The following is a 20,853-nucleotide window of genomic DNA, read 5'->3' on the forward strand; positions in this document are numbered from 1 at the left end:
AGCTCTTCGCGGCTGTACTTGAACAGCTCGGCTGGCAGGTTATCAGCTCGAGCAGATTTGTTGTTTTCGCTCCCTAATTTAAGTACGTTCTGGACATCGGTCAGTAGGTCTCCATGGTTGTTCTTATAGGAGTTCGCCATGGTATTGAACCTTCCGTAAGTCGCCTAACTCTCTGATAAAATGTTCGGGCGTTTTTCCTGTCGGCCAGCATCTTAAGCTCTTCGCACTCACGTATTTCGGCCTCTCTGTTTTAATTGCGGCAAATGCTTATCGCTTCCTTCTTCAGTTCCCTTTCCCTATAACAGTCCCACTTTGCTCACGTTGCGCCCGATCGCAGCGTGACCCTGTAGGCGGCACCTTTTTGCTCTACAGCTTTTTGACATTCCTCATCGTGCCAGTTATTCTTTCGGGCTTGCTGTACCGGTGGCGGTACTTCGTGAGCGGGAAATGTGGTTCCTCAGCTCGCGTATGTCGGTTTGTTGAAGAGTGCTCTCAGAGAGCAGGTGTGAGAGTCAAGTAGCCATCTGTTGTGAATGCATATTTTATACTGCACAGAGGCGGGTGCGTATCTTTGCTGCAACAAGATAGTAGCCCGAGTCGGTGTTTGTCCCTCGGAGTGTACATACGTCTAAAACACTGGAAGCATGCCTTCCGTCTATCACAACATGGTCGATTTTGTCTCTCTATTTTCGATCTAGAGATAACCATCTAACTTGATGGATCTTTTTAAGCTGGAACCTAGTACTATATATTGTTTCGGGCCCCAGCGAAGTCGAGCAGCCTCAGTATGTTATCTGACGTTTCGTTGTGGAGGCTAAATTTTCTGACAGTGAAGTCAAAGATCCCTTCCTTGCCCACCTTGGCATTGAAATCGCCAAGGAAGATTTTTATATCGTGTGGGGCAGCGCTCGTATGTACACACCAAGTGCTCATAGAAGAGATCCTACGACGCCCCGCTTAAATTTCTTAACCATAAGAATTGGCCCAGTGAAACTAGTACTTGCTTCTTTGTGTCTTCCCTCCCCGTGGGACCGCCGTCATGCATTGCCGCACGGGAAAAAGCGATTAAGTCACCGCTGCTGTTGCCTATGCTCTCTTCTTGCTGTCGTTTGACTTCCCGCCTTATCGCTTCTATTTTCCGCAGCTTCTGCTGAATTTTTTTAACGGCGTTGCATACCCCCAGGTTTTCTACGAATCGGAAGGCAGTTCTTAAAATTCAAGATGGTGGATACAATATGGCGGATGGACTTTTAAAAAAAATTTAAGATTTTTATGAAATTTGATATCCAAAGGTTCTTTGAGCGGCTATAGGTGGCAATTATACGAAAAAAATAATACGTTATTGCACATATAGACACATTCATTTGACACCTCATTTTTTGTAAACCATTTTTGATATATGGATATTTTTTTAAATTAAAATAAATCGGGTACAAACAAGGCTATGCATAGTAAATTTTTCTGTGAAATGCTTCCAAAGTACAAAGGTACATTATTACCTACTCCTGACATTATTTTGTGATATCTAAAAAAAATAAAAAATTAAAAACCGGTGACACTTTTACCTGAACAATTTTTCTTATCAGGGAACTCATCCCCCACCTACCTTTTCCTCAAGTTGGGCAGGGTCCTTCTTGGACACCACATACGTACATGTGCAAGCAAATCAGAAATAAGTAAAGTTGCAAGGAAGGCAAACTTCCTATCTTTTAAGGTACAATTCGCAAATATCGTCACACAACATATGTAGGTACTTGACATTTTTTTGTTAATTTTGACTGGAAACTAACGAGATGTATATGCAATGATATGATCTCTCAGTAGACGCAAATAATAAAAACTTAATTTTGAACTTTAAACTTTTAGACCGCCATATCCATCAAAGATGACTTTGTGCTATTTCCTGGGCATTGCTTATGCTTCCTCCATGGGCGGTTGTGGTACAATAATAGGCACAGCGACTAATTTAACCTTCAAAGGCATCTATGATGGGTAAGTATTGGATTCTCTGAAATGCTTGTTGGTACTCAAAATATTTTTTTACAGTCGTTTTCCACAATCTACAGAACAAATGGATTTCCCCACTTTCATGTTTTACTCTGTACCTTCAATGTTGGTATATACGGGGCTTACATTTATTTGGTTGCAATGGCATTTCATGGGTTTGTTCCGACCAAAGAGCAAAGAAGCAGAAGAAGTAAGGCTAGGTCAAAACGGGGCTGAAGTTGCTAAAAAGGTAATTGATCAACGCTACAAGGAATTGGGACCAATGAAAGCCCACGAAATACAAGTTATGATACTTTTCATATTCATGGTTATGATGTACTTCACTCGTAAACCTGGCATTTTCCCTGGCTGGGCGGACTGGCTCAACGCAAAGTAAATGGGTTTACTACTTTCAAAACTTTCACCACTCCAATCAATATTTTTTACTGCCTTTTTAGAGATATTCGTAATTCTATGCCCACTATATTTGTAGTTGTCATGTGTTTTGTTCTGCCAGCAAATTACGCATTCTTGCGCTACTGTCTATGCAAACGTGAGTTAAATGGAGCCCCTTGCACAAATTAAACTGACACATCATAGAATTTAATACATCTCCATATTTTTGAATTTGAAAAGGTCCCCTAACTACTGGTCCTACACCATCTTTGGTGACTTGGAAATTCATCCAGTCAAAAGTACCATGGGGTCTCGTCTTCCTGCTTGGTAAGTTTCATTACATATGAACATAAAATTTTAATTGTTTTTTTGTATAATAAAATAGGTGGAGGCTTTGCACTGGCCGAGGGTAGCAAAGTAAGTGGCATGGCTTCATTGATTGGAAATGCTTTGGTTGTGTTAAAGAATTTGCCACACCCCGTTTTACTATTGGTAGTGATTCTTGTCGCCGTATTCTTAACGGCATTCAGCTCTAACGTAGCCATTGCGAACATAATTATTCCTGTTTTGGCTGAAATGGTAAAAGACTTCCTTGGCGAAAGTTATAGAATTCATAACAGAATAAAATATTTTACATTTCTAGTCGGTAGCTATACAAGTTCATCCACTATACTTAATTTTGCCAGCGGGACTTGCATGCAGCATGGCATTCCATCTGCCAGTGAGTACACCGCCCAATGCCTTGGTGGCTGGTTATGCCAATATAAGATCAAAAGATATGGTAAGTTTTAAAATATCTAATAGTAAATAAAATTATGTACATATGTACATATTTACATATTTATATTTCTTTAATAATAATAGTAATATCTTGGCGCTTACACATATGTTAGTGTTTGGCCGAGCTTCTCCTCCGATTTGTGGCGTGCGCCTTAATGTTGTCAACCAAAGCGGAGGTACCTACAGTTTTACGCCGACTCCGAACGGCGATTGTATTTTTATGAGAAGCTGTTTTTCATGGCAGGAATATACTCGGAGGTTTGCCATTGCCTGCCGAGGGACGACCGCTGTTAATAAAAAACCTTTTTCTATATTTTTTGCGATGTTGCTTTGACCAGGGTTTGAACCCAGGTGCTGCGGAGTGGAAGCGCGCACTGCTTACCACTACACCACTTATTTTGTACAAAAAATAAAGAGACAATACTATCCAGAAAGCTCAGATTTTAATCTTCTTCAACCTCTCGTTAATTTTTTTAATAGGAGCTAGGTTTGGAGCAGATTTTTCTCTTCAAAACCGAACATTAACCTCAAATTTAGGTTCCAGACTCTGCAGTATCTTTTGCGCAAAGTTAGGGTTAAATCAATCATTCCAGCAAAAAGAGACAATACTATCCAGAAAGCTCAGACTTTAATCTTCTTCAAGCTCTCGTTCATTTTTTTAATAGGAGCTAGGTTTGGATCAGATTTTTCTCTTCAAAACTGAACATTGACCTCAAATTGAGGTACCAGACTCTGCAGTATCTTTTGCGCAAAGGTAGGGTTAAATCAACCATTCCAGCAATGGGTTGTGGGCTGGGATTCGGGCCGGTCACCTAAAAACCACTACCAATGAAGAGACCAGAAAAGCCTCGCATTACTACTCCCTCCTCCCCCCTCAACTTCGACGACCCTCATACACGGAAAAAGGACTACTATTGACGGATATGCACCTGCAATGTCCGCACCCTATATAGAGAAGGTGCATCTATCCAACTGCTGGATGTAATAAAAAAATACCAGGCTGACATCACCGCAGTTCAGAAAATGTACGGGACATGGCTGCAAAAAATTTCAGAATCTGATATCTACTACAGCTCGGCTGCTCCATTCCAAAACACAGTATCCAACATTTTCTCGGAAAATCCGATTTTTATAAATTGGGATATACTGTGTTCAGACGCACCTTTTAACTAGGTCTATTTGTTGATAGCTGCAAGATTTTCGGAGATACGAACATCTAAAACCTAGTGTAGGTACTAGATACAAATTTTTATCTTTTCCCATCCCAAAACGAAGTATCTGTTTCTCTACATCAATTTTCTTGTTAACACATACTGTGGGACATGGCTGCAAAAAATTTCAGAACCTGACATCTACTACAACTGCCATGAGACGGCAGACAAATTAGGTGTGCGATTCGTGGTTGGGCGGAGACTCCGACACCTTGTCTCCAGGTTCCCCCACCCCAGTGCAACGATCTGTATCAAAGCTAAATTTAACAACATATGCCTAATTTTCGCACACGTAGAAGGACGATGCGACTAAAGAGCAGTTATTCGAGCGTCTAGAAGAAGCGTATGAGCGTTGACAGGGTGGGTAAAGAAGACATATTTGGTCCAATAGTAGGAAAATTCTACCTTCATTACAACGGAATAGGTGGGTGATTACTTCTAGAGCAACCAAAAATTTGCTTTAATAAAGGCGTTCATGCCGCCAAAAAAGCCGTTTATGGCACTAAAAAACCAATATTTCGCACTATCTATTAAATTAGTTAATATATGTACATTAGGGTGCCCATCGAAATTTTTTTTTTTACATTTCTAAACCCTACCACCTAATTTTAATCGTTTTTATGAGGAATATTATTGTCTATTTTGTATATTTTTTGAAGGTCATTTAGAGGTCGGGATCTGTCGATTTAGGTCAGAAAATAGGATTTTGTAGATTTACGAGTTTTTAAATGACTATTTTCGACTCGATTTCAAAGATCGAGAAGAGAATATATAGGTAGGCCTTTAAAATGGTATATAATAATCTATTGTCGGACTAGGCTTGTTGGGATTTTTATCGCGTAAATTAAAAAAATACCCATATTTCTCTTAAATTTTTAAATTTTGACCATCGACAATTTCTACAATTTCAAAATATGGATTACTATCTAAAATTACATCTAGTTTCAAATCAACTGATAGCTCACTTATTGCAATCGCATTCAAACGGTTTCTATAGCTTACAATTAAGACAAATCAATCACTTTGAAAATGAGNATAAATAAAAAATAAATAAATAAATCATCGTATTTAGGCGACTTTTCTTAAATATGCCTCCTTAAGTACCGTCTTGAATATTTTTGATATCAGACAAAACCTACTCCTAAAATATAGCTAGCTTTAAGTTTTCTGAAATTACCATTACGTTGGTGGAGCCCGTGGTTTTTGGCCGATTTCAAACATTTACAATATGGCGCTTAAGAAGCCTCAGCGAAATGTGTTCACCAAATTTAGTTGAGATCGGTCAAGTAGTTTTTGAGATACACATATATGAAATAAATGGGCGGTGCCACCCCCCATTTTTCTAAAATTTCTTGAAAACCCACTTTTTTGCTAAAGAGTGATTGTATTTATCAATATTTAATAAATATTGATGAATTCTTAGTCACGCTGTTCAAAAAATCTGAAATTCCTGGCCATAAACACATATAAATTCAAGGCCGTATTTATGGAAAGTCGCATAACTTCGTGAATTTGTATGCGATTGCAACAAGTGAGCTATCAGTTTATTTAAAAATATGTTTAATTTTGCATAGTACCACATATTTTGAAATTGTGGAAAATATCGATGGTAAAAATATAAAAAAATAAAAGAAATATGTTTTTTTTTTAAATTTACCCTATAAAAAATCCGAACAAACCAAGTCCGACAATAGATTATTATACACCATTTTAATATTCTTCTCAGATTATATTCGACCTTTGAAATCGAATCAAAAATAGTCATTCAAAAACTCATAAATCTACAAAATCCTATTTTCTGACCTAAATCGACAGGTCGCGACCTTTAAAAAATCTATTAAAATAGGCAATAATATTTCTCATAAAAGCGAATAAAATTAGGGGGTAGGGTCTTGAAATCTCCAAAAAAAAAGTATTTTCTATGGACATCCTAATGTACATAGATGCAAAATACTTCTTAAGTAAAATATAGACATTTCATGAGGATCCTCTAAATTTATACTTAGAAATGTAAAGTTTGGAGCCAGCACCATTTTCGACAAGGGAAAAACCTTTGGAAGGTGCCCTAATGTGAATATATCTATACTTAAAAATGAAATGTAAATACGTCAGTGCAGTACACAATAAAGAGGTGAGCTCATGATTCAATAATACAAGGTTAGATAATTATTGACAGCCGCGGTTTGACACTCCCTTACAAAAGGTTGCATTTACGAAGGACGGAGAAAGGGGAAGAATGAAATCTCTTGGTGCGAAAATGGTAGTAGAAAAGTACGCAATTAGTAGTGAAATTCCCTTTGTAAATTCCAATGTATTTGCGGAAATCTGGCATTTTAAACGAAATATTGAACGTAATATTGATATAGCTACGTGAATTACGTAATTTATGTGCTATTTAGCTGTGTAAAACTGCAAAAAGACTCAAAATTAAAATAAAACTACTATAAGATTGGTGTAAACATCCGATTTAAAAACAATTTATGTTTTTATCAGTTAAATAAGCTTCATATGCATATACAAATAAGCATATTGAACAAAAGCTTATACTTCTATTTCACACCAGTGCTACACTTTTTCCAAGCAAATTTGCAAAGAAGCAACACGGTGCCGCTGCTAAGGGAGCGGTGCGAAAGAGACAACTGTCAGTTTATCGAACCTTGTATTATTGAATCATGAGGTGAGCTATTCCGGTAGATTACCCAAAAAGCTGGCATGATATACTATACAGTATTACCGTTGTGCGACTAGTGTCAAATTGACACTTTTTGAAGATCGATGCCCCCTGACACCGACTTTTGAAAAATAAGCTTATTTTCAAACTTAAAAAAAAAAAAATCATGCGACTTTTGCCCCTTTTCTTTGATTTAAAATTCTATATACACATTTTGACGATTCCTTCATAAATTATATTTTTCTTACGTGTTTAAAAATACTTTTAGTATTTACTTTTCAAAGGCACTTAAAAATTACACCTCTGGCCAGATTTTGACTGATTTCAACCTTCTTATTATGTCAAAGATTTTCCGAATATATGTCTAGAAGTAGCGTGAATTAATGCACTGTTTTGTAGCTTAGCATTTCCCCCAATGTGCTTATGTTAAATTTATTTTTTAGTTAATGATGTAAGTATTTTTTTTAACTGCAATTTTGTTTTCATACTAAATGCAAAATATGCATATTGCGTTTTTTAAATATATCCCTCATCAATAGGTTATTATTTTAAGAGAAAAAACTATTTTTGACAGAAAATGGCGATATCCATTAACAATTTATTAAAAATAATGGGGCATAATCATAGATGAAATAAAGTCTACTCTAGAAGCGGATTCACCGTTCGTGTCCGGGCACTTTTTGTTAGTAATTTTACGCGTTCCTTTCCCGTTCTGTCCCACTGAGAGCGCGACAAAAATGTGCTGAACCAAGGCGTATTCAATAAGGTGGTATCGGTACGCCAATAACAAAATGTACATATATTTTGTTTTTTCTTTCGCGGCGAGGACTGTCAAAAATTTCATAGGAAGGATGTGAAAGAGACCAGAAAACCATAAACAATCAACTGCTCAACCAATCAACAGCAGCCATTTGACATATGAAGCCGTGAGGCGAAGAAAAATAAAAGGGTGCTGCTGTCACCTGTTAAACACGTCTTGTTCTGAACACTTTTTGTTCGAATCAAATTGATTTTAGTTTTCTGTCCGAACGACTTGATGATTCGGGTTGCCGCGATCTCCTTTGTATGCGTTTGCAGCGAATTTCAGGTATTATTTACCCTCAGAATCGTGTGTAGCCAACAATATCATCAGCTGTTTGCTTCAGAACAAAATCAAATTTGCCGAACTGAACCAGGGATGATAAATGATTTTTTAATTTTTGTACCAAATGGACAAAAAGAATGTACTAAATCTGCCGAAAAAGTACCAAAATTTAAAATACCAGACATACATAGGTATACGGGTAATTTCCAAACAAATTGTTCATGACAGGTATTTTATATATTTTTTTTGGGATTGATAACCTTATCCTCTAAAATCGTTCACTGACGTGAATACGAAACTGCTTTCAGGTTCTTCAAAAATTAATTTTTGTTCTTATTTTTGCATTTCTGTAAAATTTTTTCCAGAATGTAACATTTGCATATCACTTTTATACTCGTTTATTAGATAAGCCAATGTTGGAGGTTTTTTTCCGCCTTCTTTATGACATTAACGTGACGTTTTTCTTGGGAGGCAGGCTTTTTGTTTAATCTTTCTTCAGCAACCACTTCCCATATTTGCCAATTTTGGAGAAACAAGCGATTTAAATAACAAATCCTTTTCCACCTAAAAGTGACCTTCTGGAAATTTTAATTTTTTTTTTTTCTAAGAGTCCAATTTCATGAAAATATAAAATCAAGGAAACCATTGAAACCCCTGAAGCAATATAAATAGGCATTAGTAATTATCTTATTTGTAGTGTGTTTTGTATAAAAAACTGGGTGACTTTCCGGAAATATTAAGGGCCAATTTCACAATGCGTAGTTAACTCAGAATCGGGAGTTAGCTACAGAATTTTGTACTGAAAATCTCTAGTTAACTGTCGATTCTGAGTTAACTACGCACTGTGAAATTGGCCCTAAGACTTACTCGTTAATTTTAAATACCCTTTTAATCTTATCGGTATTAATTAATCACTCTGCTTTAGTTAGAACAGTTTTTTGGTTCGGCCAGTGTGTACTGCACCAAAAATCTGGAAAAATTTCGTCCGTGGACTTGGGTGCGTAACGTTATATGTACTTGTACTAAGTATCCAGTACAAATCAATAATTCAAGTTAATCAACAAAACCATACAAATATGTTTATTAAGTGCGAGTAGCACAAAAATTTTACAAAGAAACAGTTGCTTATATTATAACAGCAACTGTTTGATGATTTTAAAAAGTCTTTCGTTTTTAATAAACACCACGCATTTACTTGTATAAAGTAGGAAAAATATGACTGCATTTTAATCCACAAGTCGTATTTCTACACAATTCATCGTAATGCTTTGACAAAATTGTATCAAAAAGTCGATGTACTTTTGGGATCCAAAATGTACCAAAAAGATACAATTGTACCATCAATTTCATCACTGAACTGAACGCTGAACCATACTTCACGAAGCCGCCTTAAGCAGCTTTTTTGGCAGATTTTCTGTTGAAAAAAAGCTAAAACTAACGTTAGAGTCAATTTTGTTTCGACTATGAATATGCCCTAATAAGTTTCGAAAGGTAAAATAATGAAAGTCTTTACATACATCGTATAAATGATTTTAATGACTTGAAGACACTTCACTGACTTTTCAGCTGTAACCCTGGTACTATATATTATACGGGAACAAAGTTATTGTCACATCCAACCTACACTAGCACGTGTGCACATACAGTTATCTAGCTTTGAAGTGTTGTAAATTTTTAGTTGAACGGCAATACAGCGTTTTATTTAACACTACGGTGAAACGAAACTGAAGGGTTTAGGAAATCGTAAAAATACTTAAAAAAAATACATGTGGTGAAAGTAATTGAATTTGTGGAAAAAATCAACAAAATGCATTTTTTGTAACAATTGCAAAAAATTCCACTACAAATACGGCTTATTTATAAGATTATTTTCTGGAAATGACATCTACTTTATTAGTTCCCTGAAAACATTTCAAACTATACCCTTGCAAATTTTTGGTTGCCCTAGTTATTACCAACTACGCAGAAACTGGTATGACGAATATTGCCAGAGCACAGCATATAAAACTACCATGCAATTAACGCGACGATTGAGCCGTACCGGAATAAGCGTTCTTAGTAGATATTGTATATAAGATCTTATCGACGATATGGGGTGATAGACTGAAGCCCTTCATGAACCAAATGATTAGACCTAAGCGGTTTGGGAAATCAACCATCAAGTTAAGAGAACCGACAGACGCCATCCTTTTGTCGATTTTAAATAGTGAAAAGCGATGTCTCACTATCCAGTAAAATCACGGTGCTGCTGGCGAATGCAGATGATATTGACATCGTCGACCTAAGGCCCAGGGACATCAGGGCAGCATTTTCTAGTTCAGAAAAAGAAGAGAAAGAGGTTGATCCTGCTGTGAACACGGGTAAGACGAAATACCTCCTGAGAGAATAAATATTACCAACAATGTCAGCCTGGAAATCAGGCGAAGAATAACTTTTTTCAGCAAGTGTTACTTTCTGCTCGGCAGGAAATCGAAAGACCCTTTTCTCGGCGTATAAAAATTACACTCTCAGTTTATATGTCGCAGACACATGGACAATGTCGATCAAAGATGAGAAGGCTTTGGTGGCTTTCAAGAGAACTATTCTATGTAGGATCTATGACCTTGTTCGCGCGGGATGACGCGACGGAATGACCAACTGTACGAGCTTTTTAATGACATGGATATAGTCAAGCGCATTAAAATACAACGTTTGCTAGTTCGGCATTTTATACGCAAGATCAACTCGGCGCTCATGGGTGGACAACGAAGAAGAGGGCACCCACAAATGCAATGGAAGAAACAAGTGCAGAATGACTTATCTGCACTCTGTATGTATAACTGGAGCCACTTCGCAAAGGGGAGATGCCCAAAACCGACGAATGAAAGAAGGAGCTAACTATTTCTGGGATTTCCCATATGTATGTCTGAATTCATTTTAACATTCCGAATTAGGGTTATCTTGAAAGCACGTCTGTATCCATTACAATGACACGATTTGTCAATAAGATGGCATCAAAAAGCAGGGAATTCATTTGCCAAGGTACTCTCAAAGCCGTTGGAAGATTCTCTTTGCCTCAACTATCCAAATTTCATGTAAGCACATAGGCTAAAACCTTACAAATAGATACTGTTAGGAATCCTCTGCGGTGATGGCATGCATCGTTTCACAAGAACACATACATTTCAATACCAGTAGATTCGTAGTAAATTTCGATAACCTCTAAACTTAAAGAAGAGGGCACACCCAAAGGACTGAATTGTCTAACTGGGGATCTCATGTCTAGGGTATAGGAGGAATTAGGGTAATCCATATGAAAGGTATCACCAATTACCGCGCTAAAATACTTTTCAGCAAATGTGTATAAGGTTCGATCGAGGATATGGTGTGAAACACTGACTTTCATAAACCATAACCTCAGACCTAGAAAATGCACTATTGCCATGATTTTTACAGTGCTGGAAGTACTCTTGATAAGCAGGAAGCAAAATAAATTTGTATTACTTTAGCTTTAAAATATACATATGTACATGTCTTTACAATTAAATATATATATATATATTTTTTTAATATTACAGGCTGTTGCTGGAATTGGACCCACTGTCATAAGTATAGCCGTATTGTATATTTTCAGTCTCACATGGGGCGCAATTGTGTATCCAAACTTGAACTCATTCCCAGACTGGGCGGCGGCCGCGGCCCTTAATGCAACAACACATTAACAGTTTTCACTGCCAATTTGTTGATAACGTACAGAATTTCTGGTACATGATGTATAAAATCTACCAATATTTAGTTAGGTAAGCAAGAAATGTCGAATTTCGAAGCCGATAAGAAGTAAAAAAAGTGAAAATCTCTCAAGTGGGCCATCCAAAATGTGATGGTCAAGATTTTTTCAAACAAATCACTTTATTCGGTTTACAACCATAAAAAAAAATATATAATTTGAACAATTTTGCAAAATTCGAATCTTTACAAGAGTTATTGTTGTTAACTTTTTTTGATGAATTCAGTCATTATTTATTATCTACTGATTCATAGCAGGTAGCTTGCTGATTTTTTGGATGATAATAGCTAATTAGACACGTTTTAGCCCGATTGTTTCAATTTTTCAAAAAATAATTATTTTGTACAAAATTTTTAAGTTTTATAAAAAGTTTGTATAAACAAATGGAAATATTTATTACTTCTCGATCAGATTTATTAATCGTTTACATTGAATATCAATCCTTATTCTATAATACATTATTTAAATTGAATGCAGTCAAAAGTTATAAATTTTTTTCGCTCCTGCCACGGATGCTTTTGCTTTCATGCCGCGCGGACTCGCAGCGAGCGTGGTGCAACTAGAGAATGGAAAAAAATAAAATTTATTTATATACAAAGCATAGATTATCTAATACAATATTTATAAAATATAAGTTATAAAAATTAAAAATCAGGCTAAAGCGCGTCTAATTAACTATTATTTATCATGCAAAAAATCAGCAAGCTACACAAGCTATGAATCAGTGGATAATAAATAATTACTGAGTTCATCAAAAAAAGTTAGTAACAATAACTCTTGCAAAAATTCGAATTTTGCAAAACTGTTCAAATTATATATTTTTTTTATGATTGTAAACCGAATAAAATGATTTAATTGAAAAAATCTTGACCATCCAATTTTGGGTGGCCCACTTGTGAGATTTTATATGTATGTACATTAGACTGCATCACTCTCCATACAAACAAAAATCGGTACTGTTTTTCCATTGGAATTATAAAATCTATTATATTTTAAGACGTCCACCAAAATATTTCGGAAAAATATTAAGATTTAAGCGAGCTGGACCGATTTGAAGATCGACCTATCTGGGCAGCCAGTTTGAAAACGCCCTATCTCAAAAAACTTTTGAAGAATTCGTTTCAAAAACGCCCTATCTCAGCTTCCGATTCAAAACGCCCTATATCAGCACATTTTCAGTACATTTTGAGGTAAGATAGGGCGTTTTTGATCCGAACTCTGGGATAGGGTGTTTTTCAATAAAATTCTGAAATAGGGCGTTCTTGAAAAGTTGTTTGAGATAGAGCGTTTTCGAACTGGCTGCCGAGATATGTCGATCTCCCACTCAGCAGTCGATATACGAGTACATATGTACAAACATACATATGTACAGTACCTATAGTCAGCAGTTTTGCATTTGAAATTACATATAAACACAAGGTTTTCCCATAAAATTTTGTAGAACCCTGCAAACCAAAGGGTGGGGTGCAATAAGGCCATACACAATAAAGACATATGGCAATAAAGCCATACAAGAAATTTTGCAAATGAGAAATAAAGCCATATCTTGTACTAATATGTTGCACTGAGAGGACATGGCTGGCAATGCTGTTTGCATATCTTGTAATAATATGTTGTATTGAAAAGACATGTTTAGTATAGGGGACAACGGCCAACAAATCAGAATCCTCCTTTCTACAAGCCGGGTAATAATCCTGAATTTATTTCGCTTTTGAAAATTGGTATGTAGAAAAACTTTTCGCGAGTGACGGTCGCCGCGTGAACGGCGGAGCCCGGCGCGGCTGGACGCGAAGGAGAGTAATTGCATGTTTAAGGTAACGTTGTAGTTCAAGGCGGTTTAGTAGCTTTGTTGCGAACTTTTTCCATTGTTTAAATTAAAGAAATATAAAAATTTGAAAGCGAAATAAAGCCATATGGCTTAATTACCAATTGTAATTGGAAATAAAGCCATATCGAATTTATGGCCTTATTACCAAAAATATATGGCTTTATTTCCAATATGGCTTTATTGCGTATGGCCTTATTGCACCCCACCAACCAAAGTTCCCCAAATCTTAACGAAATCTTTAGGAGTATCTACTTACTGCTAAATTTTTTTGTTTACGAATCTTCAAAGAAAGTTATATGAAGTGGGTTAACCAAGGTTAATCAAGGCATATTCAACAAGGTAGAAGTGACAATTCAGTCGAGCTCTCTCATAGCTGACTGTAATGTCAAAAAATGTAAACAAAGAAACTAACCCTCTGTTATGCATTTACCATATGTGATAAAACTAGGGGTATTCATCTAAACCGATAACTTTATCAAGCAGATATTCTCATAAATATAAGCGCTCTGTTACATGAACGCCCCATACTCTCCTTTCGTCTACACTTGCAACAATAGTCGTGTTTTCTTTGGTTATCGAGCTCAGTATCAGTAATTTTATACTTCTAGCACGAGGATTAAGAATTTTTAGAAACAACCTCACTAAATGAGAAAAAATTATATTTAGACGAGGTAATATGCATTTAAATAAATATTTAACATAAAGGCGATTTATTTGAACCAAGTTAAAAGAAACAATGGCAGAATGAAAACAGAAACTGTGCAACCAAATTATCATTGAATAAGACAAAACGGAACGGCTAATGAATTGAACCAGATCTCTATCAGGATCATATCGTTATTGTTGAATTTGCGTGCAAAATGTTTATGCGGATCCCGATTATTGCCCAAGAAAACACTGCTAGAGTTTCGACAGGGTTGCACTGGCTTCAGTTTATCACGTTTATTCAGTTAAATCGCTGGAGAAATTCATCAGAAATGTGTAAACGAGTTTCCATACAAATTTTTACAGTTAATTATAAGGTTTACACAATTATAAGTTTATACGGTTTATAATGCATTTATAAGGTTTGATGAATACCCTTAATATTTTTGAAATGAAAGTTTTTGTAATAATGAAAATATTTAAAATCTCATTAGAATCACCTCCATTTTAGTTATTGCATCTTCATTTTAATACAAATGTGAAAATGCATACTTACAAACAATTACACACTAAATGAAACACACTCATTTATAACACCATTTTGACAATTTCCTTGCTTTTACTATCCCAATGTTTTTGAGCATTTATTTTTTTATTCAAATACTTAATATAAAAGTATATTAGACATTAAGAAAATTTTGATTCGTCTAAATTTACATCAGAACTTCAATAATTTAGTTATTAAATGTTTGCATTTCGAAATATCCTTTCCATTCAATTTATTACAAATTACTTTCGGTTTCTTTATGTCAACAAGGAATTCTGGTTCAGGTTTTATCAGACCACCATTTGAAATTTGGTCTATCCATGTATATGACTGGGAGATTTTCTTTTCATATTCGGTATGATAAATACTCGGCTGCGATGGGCAACAAATAAATTCACGCGCACACGTGAAGAGTCTCCTAATTAAACATCGGCAATTTGCCCACCGTTATATTTGCATAAAAATATTTAAAAAAATTTAAAAAAAATTTTGAACGGAATCGTTAGAATGAGATTTTTGATGCTGTTTTTTTTTACTTTTTTCAAAGATTGGTTTACGAAAAACTTGAATAACTGGGCCAAAAATGGTCGGATTTAGACTTATCGGATCTCAGTAGAAAGGTATTTTCACACTGTTTTTATTTCTGTCCAAAAAAAAGTAATTTGTGTCCCACATTTTTTTTTTTTTAAATACCAAAGCATCTTAATTCAACTTTGAATGGCGTTCGTTCATCCTACCTTTCTCTCCCATGCTTTGAATGAGTTTATTAGCAAAGGAAAGGGTGAGAAAAAACCTTTCCAATGACACCTCGTAAATCTAAATCGGAAGAGTTTAGGTTCAGTTATTCAAGTTTTTCCTATACCAATCTTTGAAAAAAGTCAAAAATCTCATTACGATTCCGTTCAAATATTTTTTTAAAATTTTTTTCTAATATTTTTATGCAAATATTTTAAGCTGAAACCGTTTCGTCATTTGAGGGGATTTTTTCAAATAAAATATTTAAGAAACTATTTTTATTTATAAAAAAACTCCATTTTTGGAGGTATTTTCAAATCGGTCCAGCTCACTTAAATCTTAATATTTTTCCGAAATATTTTGGTGGACGTCTTAAAATATAATAGATTTTATAATTCCAATGGAAAAATAATACCGATTTTTTTTGGATGGGGAGATATACAGTCTAACGTACATACATACATACATACATACATGGATACAAAGTTCGAGTAGGATTTTAAATTAATAGTCAATTATGGAAATGTGCAAAAGTATATTTTCTTAAAAGTGAAAAGTTGCCTAAATTTGTAAAGCAGTTGGCACTCTTGGAATTGATACAGCAAAACAAATACACTGAATGTGGTAAATTCTTATGGCTTGCTCTGAATATATATATATATATATATATAGTATATGTTTGAATGTAAGCTGTATATTCAAAACTAGACTGACCAATTATCATAACCAAAATTTGAAATTGAATAAAGTAAGTAAAGAAGTGTAAAAAATGAATGATAATTGTTATACCAAAAGAAAAGCAAAAAAGTTTATATTTTTACAATACAAACACGTCTATTTGTGAAAATTTAATGAATAGTGTAAATTTTTAAACGACATATTATAACGGCAACAAATAAATGCACAAATATTACTATTTTTTAATTGTTTGTTGACTATTTTTATATGAAAACTAGCTGATACCCACTACTTCGTCATCGTAGCTAAATACTTTTGCATATAGGCAATTGCAGATTTTTAAAGCTAAAAGTTAAAAAATAATGTCCCGCAGTCGGATTTAAAATGAAATGGTCTCTAAATTTAATAGACGTATTTTGACATAATTTTCAATGGTATGTCTCTCGAAAATAGCTACAACTTAAGAGTCGACCTTATCTCGACTATGCTACGGCCTTTATTTCCGTATGGTTACAATTTATATGAATGCATTACCTGGTTAGAGTTTTACTCTTATCTTTGGAAAGTTTTGTAATAATATTTGCCTTTTTAAATAAAAAATTCTCATATAAAACAACGAAAATTTAAATTTAATGTTTATATTTACAAAATTTCTTTATAAACAATGTTTGATAAAATGTACAAATTATCAGGGCTAGTGACGCGAGAGCAAGCGACATATACATAGTTGACTGTTGAAATCAATCACTGCAGCCTTAAGGGTCTCTCCTTGCGACTTGTTAATTGTCATTGCAAAACAAACGCTTACTGTAAGTTGAAGCCTCTTAAAAATTAAAGGAAAACTATTGGAAATAATTGGTATTCGCGGTATCCAAATCGTTTCGCCTGCACCACAACCCGTTGGAATTTCTGCTTCAACTAGATTTTTTTGCAGCTTTACAACCTTAACTGCCGTCCTTAAATAGGCGCGTCAAGCGCCAAACAACTGTCAAAAATCCTCATGCCAGTACAATTTGTATGGAGCATACCACAATAACGCGGCGCTAGCGCCGAGCAATTGGAGTTTTCATTTTTGACAGGTCGTTACGTATTGAAGTTGGATGCAGAAGACGGAAAGAAAGAGAAAGGACAAAAAAGTGAAAGAGGAAACGAGAATAAAAATGAGAGGAAATGAGAAAACGTCAAAAGTTCCGCCGCGTTGATTTGGGGATAGCGCGCGCTGGCACTCGTACAATGGAAAACGCAACACTTAGCGCTCCAATTTAGGGACGCCAGTATGTCTAGTTCCGTTGCATAGTTTCGGAGGGGTTGAATTTCTGTGCAGCATAATCGGTACAGCCTCTTTAAGTACGAAGAAATTCTACTGGATAATTTGTGGCTCTATCCTGATTGATTACCGTGTTTATTGACGTACATGTACATAGGCAACTTCAAGACCTTCGATCGCAGACAGTATATTTTAATTAATTAATGCCTTTTGATAGTTTTTGGGCGCTAAAAGCTCTCTTTCGCATATTCAAGAGTTATGTTGTTGCAATATTTGACCAACGTTTCCGTAGACTGAAAGAATGCCCCTTGATAATTTTTGGCGCTAAAAATTCACTTTCGCATATCCAAGAGTTATGTTGTTGCAATATTTGACCAACGGTTCCATAGACTGAAATAATAAGTTCCTTTTCTGAAGAAACAATATTTAAGGTATTTCTGGTATTTTTATCTGCTTGTTTCTTGCGGCAAGTTTACTTTGCAAATCTTCAGCAACACTGTACAAAATCTTCGGCTAGCAGGTTTTTCCGTTTTTAATTAACAACGTCAGCAGAAATTTAAAGTGTGACCAGTTCCCGTTATGAACCTCAGTGGCCAGGTTATTCGTCGTAAGCGCAGCATTACAGTATAATAGTCCAACGATGAGAGCGATCCCCAGATGAACAAGAGTGATGGCTTACAAAGTAAAAGAAATTGCTATGTTTAAAAAATACTTGAATACAAGTATGATTTACAAACAAAAATATAACACCGTGCGACAAAAACAAAAAAATCTAAAACACACAAAAGAATCGATATACTCACGAAACTATTGGCCAAATATAGCAAAGCTGCGTCTTAAGTTCTTCACTCTGACGTCAGGATTTTTTCATTTTTAATCAATAATTTTCATTTATTGAAATTTTAAAGATACTGAATAAAATAATTTTTTAAAAAAGTCAGTGCAGTGTAGAATAACAATATGGGTACCAAATGAGAGAGAAAATTCTGAAGAACTAAAAACCAATAAAGTAGTTTGGCTTACAAGGACGAATAGGTATTGAAAATGCGCTTTTAAAAATTTTATCTTTTTAAGTTGATAAAGTTTGCAGGACGAAATTCGATGATAAGCTCCTGCATATATTAGCCTTCAAACAAGACTTTTTTCAAAAAAAATATTGCAAATTTTTAAGGTTATGTAGGGCCAAAATTTTTAAAGGAAATTTTCTATAGCCATTCGTCCTTATGCACCAAAAAATTTATTCTGTTGTCATTCTACAGAATTTTTTCCTTTATATGGATTTACATTTCTTTGCTCTGTTTCTCATTTCTGCTATTTCATCCTTGTCACAGCTTTTTGCTTTGTGTTTATTAAGTGTCAAAATACAGTGTGTTTGAAACTATTGGCTACATAGAATTCAGGCTAATATTTATCAGCTGATTGTTTTCTTTTGCTATATCACTTTTAAAACTGTTTGTCTTTTTACTTCTAATATTTTATATAAACCTACAAACATCTCCATAGATATCATTTCAAACATGTCGTGTATTTACGTCAATGCCACGTTAAGAGCGACGCCTATGTGTCATGCAGGCTCTGCGTTGGGATTGCCCATATAAAATGTGCTGGTTTGAGCGCTAGGGTGTTAGACGCTAGTAATGAGGGGCAGGGTCTTCGTTGGTCTTGTCAAAAATGCCGATATACCGAAGCCGATTTATTTAAATTCTTTAGACAGTCCAAAAATAGTTTCCATCAATTCCCCAATCTCTTCAATCGCAATTGAATTACTGATAGGCTTCACATGTACTGTACTTAACATGTACATTCCGCCCCAATAAGATTTTACGGAACAGGAACTCTTCGCAAGCCTTCGGCAAGTAAAAACTCCATTTTTATGTGTAGGCGACTTTAACGCCTGGAGTCCTCTGTGGGGTTCCCAAGACAGCAATCAAAGAGGGAGAAAAATAGAAGACGTAGTGATCTCTGAAAATCTGATTATACTCAATGATGGCTCCCCAACACATTTTTCAACCCACAAATCATTTACACACGTTGACCTCTCTTTTTGTTCCCCACACCTCGCACCTAAATGCTCATGGAAAGTTCTACAAAACTTACACGGTAGGGAGCATTATCCGATCGTTATAGATATTAAAGGTAGAATAATATTTGAAAAATTCAGGCCCAAGCCGAAATTCAAAACCGATCTAGCCAATTGGACAGAATTTCAAATCAGTTGCATAGAGAAAAATACAAGCTTTGAATCTTCTACCAACATTAACCAGGAGGCTGCTAATATTTCCAAAATTTTACGGCATGCAGCAAATACCTCAATCCCACAAACCAAAACCTGTTTAGCCAAAGCGTCTATACCCTGGTGGAATTCAGAACTCGGTAGGCTTAGGAAAGAAAAACAAGTGCATTGGCATAATTACAAACGCTTTAGAACCGACCCTCTTCTGATATTATACAAAAAAAATAATGCTTTATTTAGAAGAGCCATGAAGTCGGCGAAAACTTTAAGTCTCGAAAGACTTACCGCCCAAATCAACCCTTCCTCCAGTACTAAAAAGATTTGGGCAGATATCAATANCGCTAAAAATTCACTTTCGCATATCCAAGAGTTATGTTGTTGCAATATTTGACCAACGGTTCCATAGACTGAAATAATAAGTTCCTTTTCTGAAGAAACAATATTTAAGGTATTTCTGGTATTTTTATCTGCTTGTTTCTTGCGGCAAGTTTACTTTGCAAATCTTCAGCAACACTGTACAAAATNGTCTACTTGGGCCGCTCAATCAAACGATACAAATTTTCAAACGCAGTTTGTTGCCAAAAAATATACTATCTTGGAACGTCGGTATACTCTTTCAAGTCCATCCGCATCAGCGAGAAAAATAGAAGGTAATATCTCAACATTAGAAATGGAAAATGCGCTACACAATGCAAAGGGCAAAACCCCAGGTCCCGATAGAATTTCCTACCCCATGCTGTGTAATCTACCCTCTGTTATGAAAACCAGACTGTTAAAACTTTACAACAACATCCTTAATTATGGCATATATCCCCAAATGTGGCGTACCGCAGAGGTCATTCCAATACCAAAACCCAACAAATGTCTTTCAGATATAAAAGCATACCGACCAATATCCCTCTTGCCATGTATGAGTAAAATAATGGAAAAAATCTTTGCCAAGCGACTTCTATGGTACATCTCGTCGAACAACCTTATCAGCCCTAATCAAGTCGCCTTTCGAAGCAATCAAAGCACAATCGATGT

At 35.4% G+C, this 20,853-nt stretch overlaps 1 protein-coding gene across 1 annotated transcript in view; it reads left to right on the forward strand.

The window, feature by feature from the left end:
* Indy (tricarboxylate transporter protein I'm not dead yet) overlaps positions 1-11,983 on the forward strand; it is a 44,294-nt gene extending 32,311 nt beyond the window's left edge. The window contains exons 7-13 of the mRNA XM_017622014.1: positions 1,867-1,992; positions 2,047-2,379; positions 2,445-2,539; positions 2,623-2,709; positions 2,768-2,961; positions 3,026-3,163; positions 11,686-11,983. Of these exons, the coding sequence (XP_017477503.1) occupies positions 1,867-1,992; positions 2,047-2,379; positions 2,445-2,539; positions 2,623-2,709; positions 2,768-2,961; positions 3,026-3,163; positions 11,686-11,829 (1,117 nt within the window). The 3' untranslated portion in view covers positions 11,830-11,983. The remainder of the gene's footprint in view (positions 1-1,866; positions 1,993-2,046; positions 2,380-2,444; positions 2,540-2,622; positions 2,710-2,767; positions 2,962-3,025; positions 3,164-11,685) is intronic.
* The last annotated feature ends 8,870 nt before the right edge of the window (positions 11,984-20,853 follow it).

Source organism: Rhagoletis zephyria, unplaced genomic scaffold (genome assembly GCF_001687245.7).
Source record: "Rhagoletis zephyria isolate East Lansing unplaced genomic scaffold, Rhagoletis_zephyria_1.1 Rzeph_scaffold_02668, whole genome shotgun sequence".
NCBI classification, from domain to species: Eukaryota; Metazoa; Arthropoda; class Insecta; order Diptera; family Tephritidae; genus Rhagoletis; species Rhagoletis zephyria.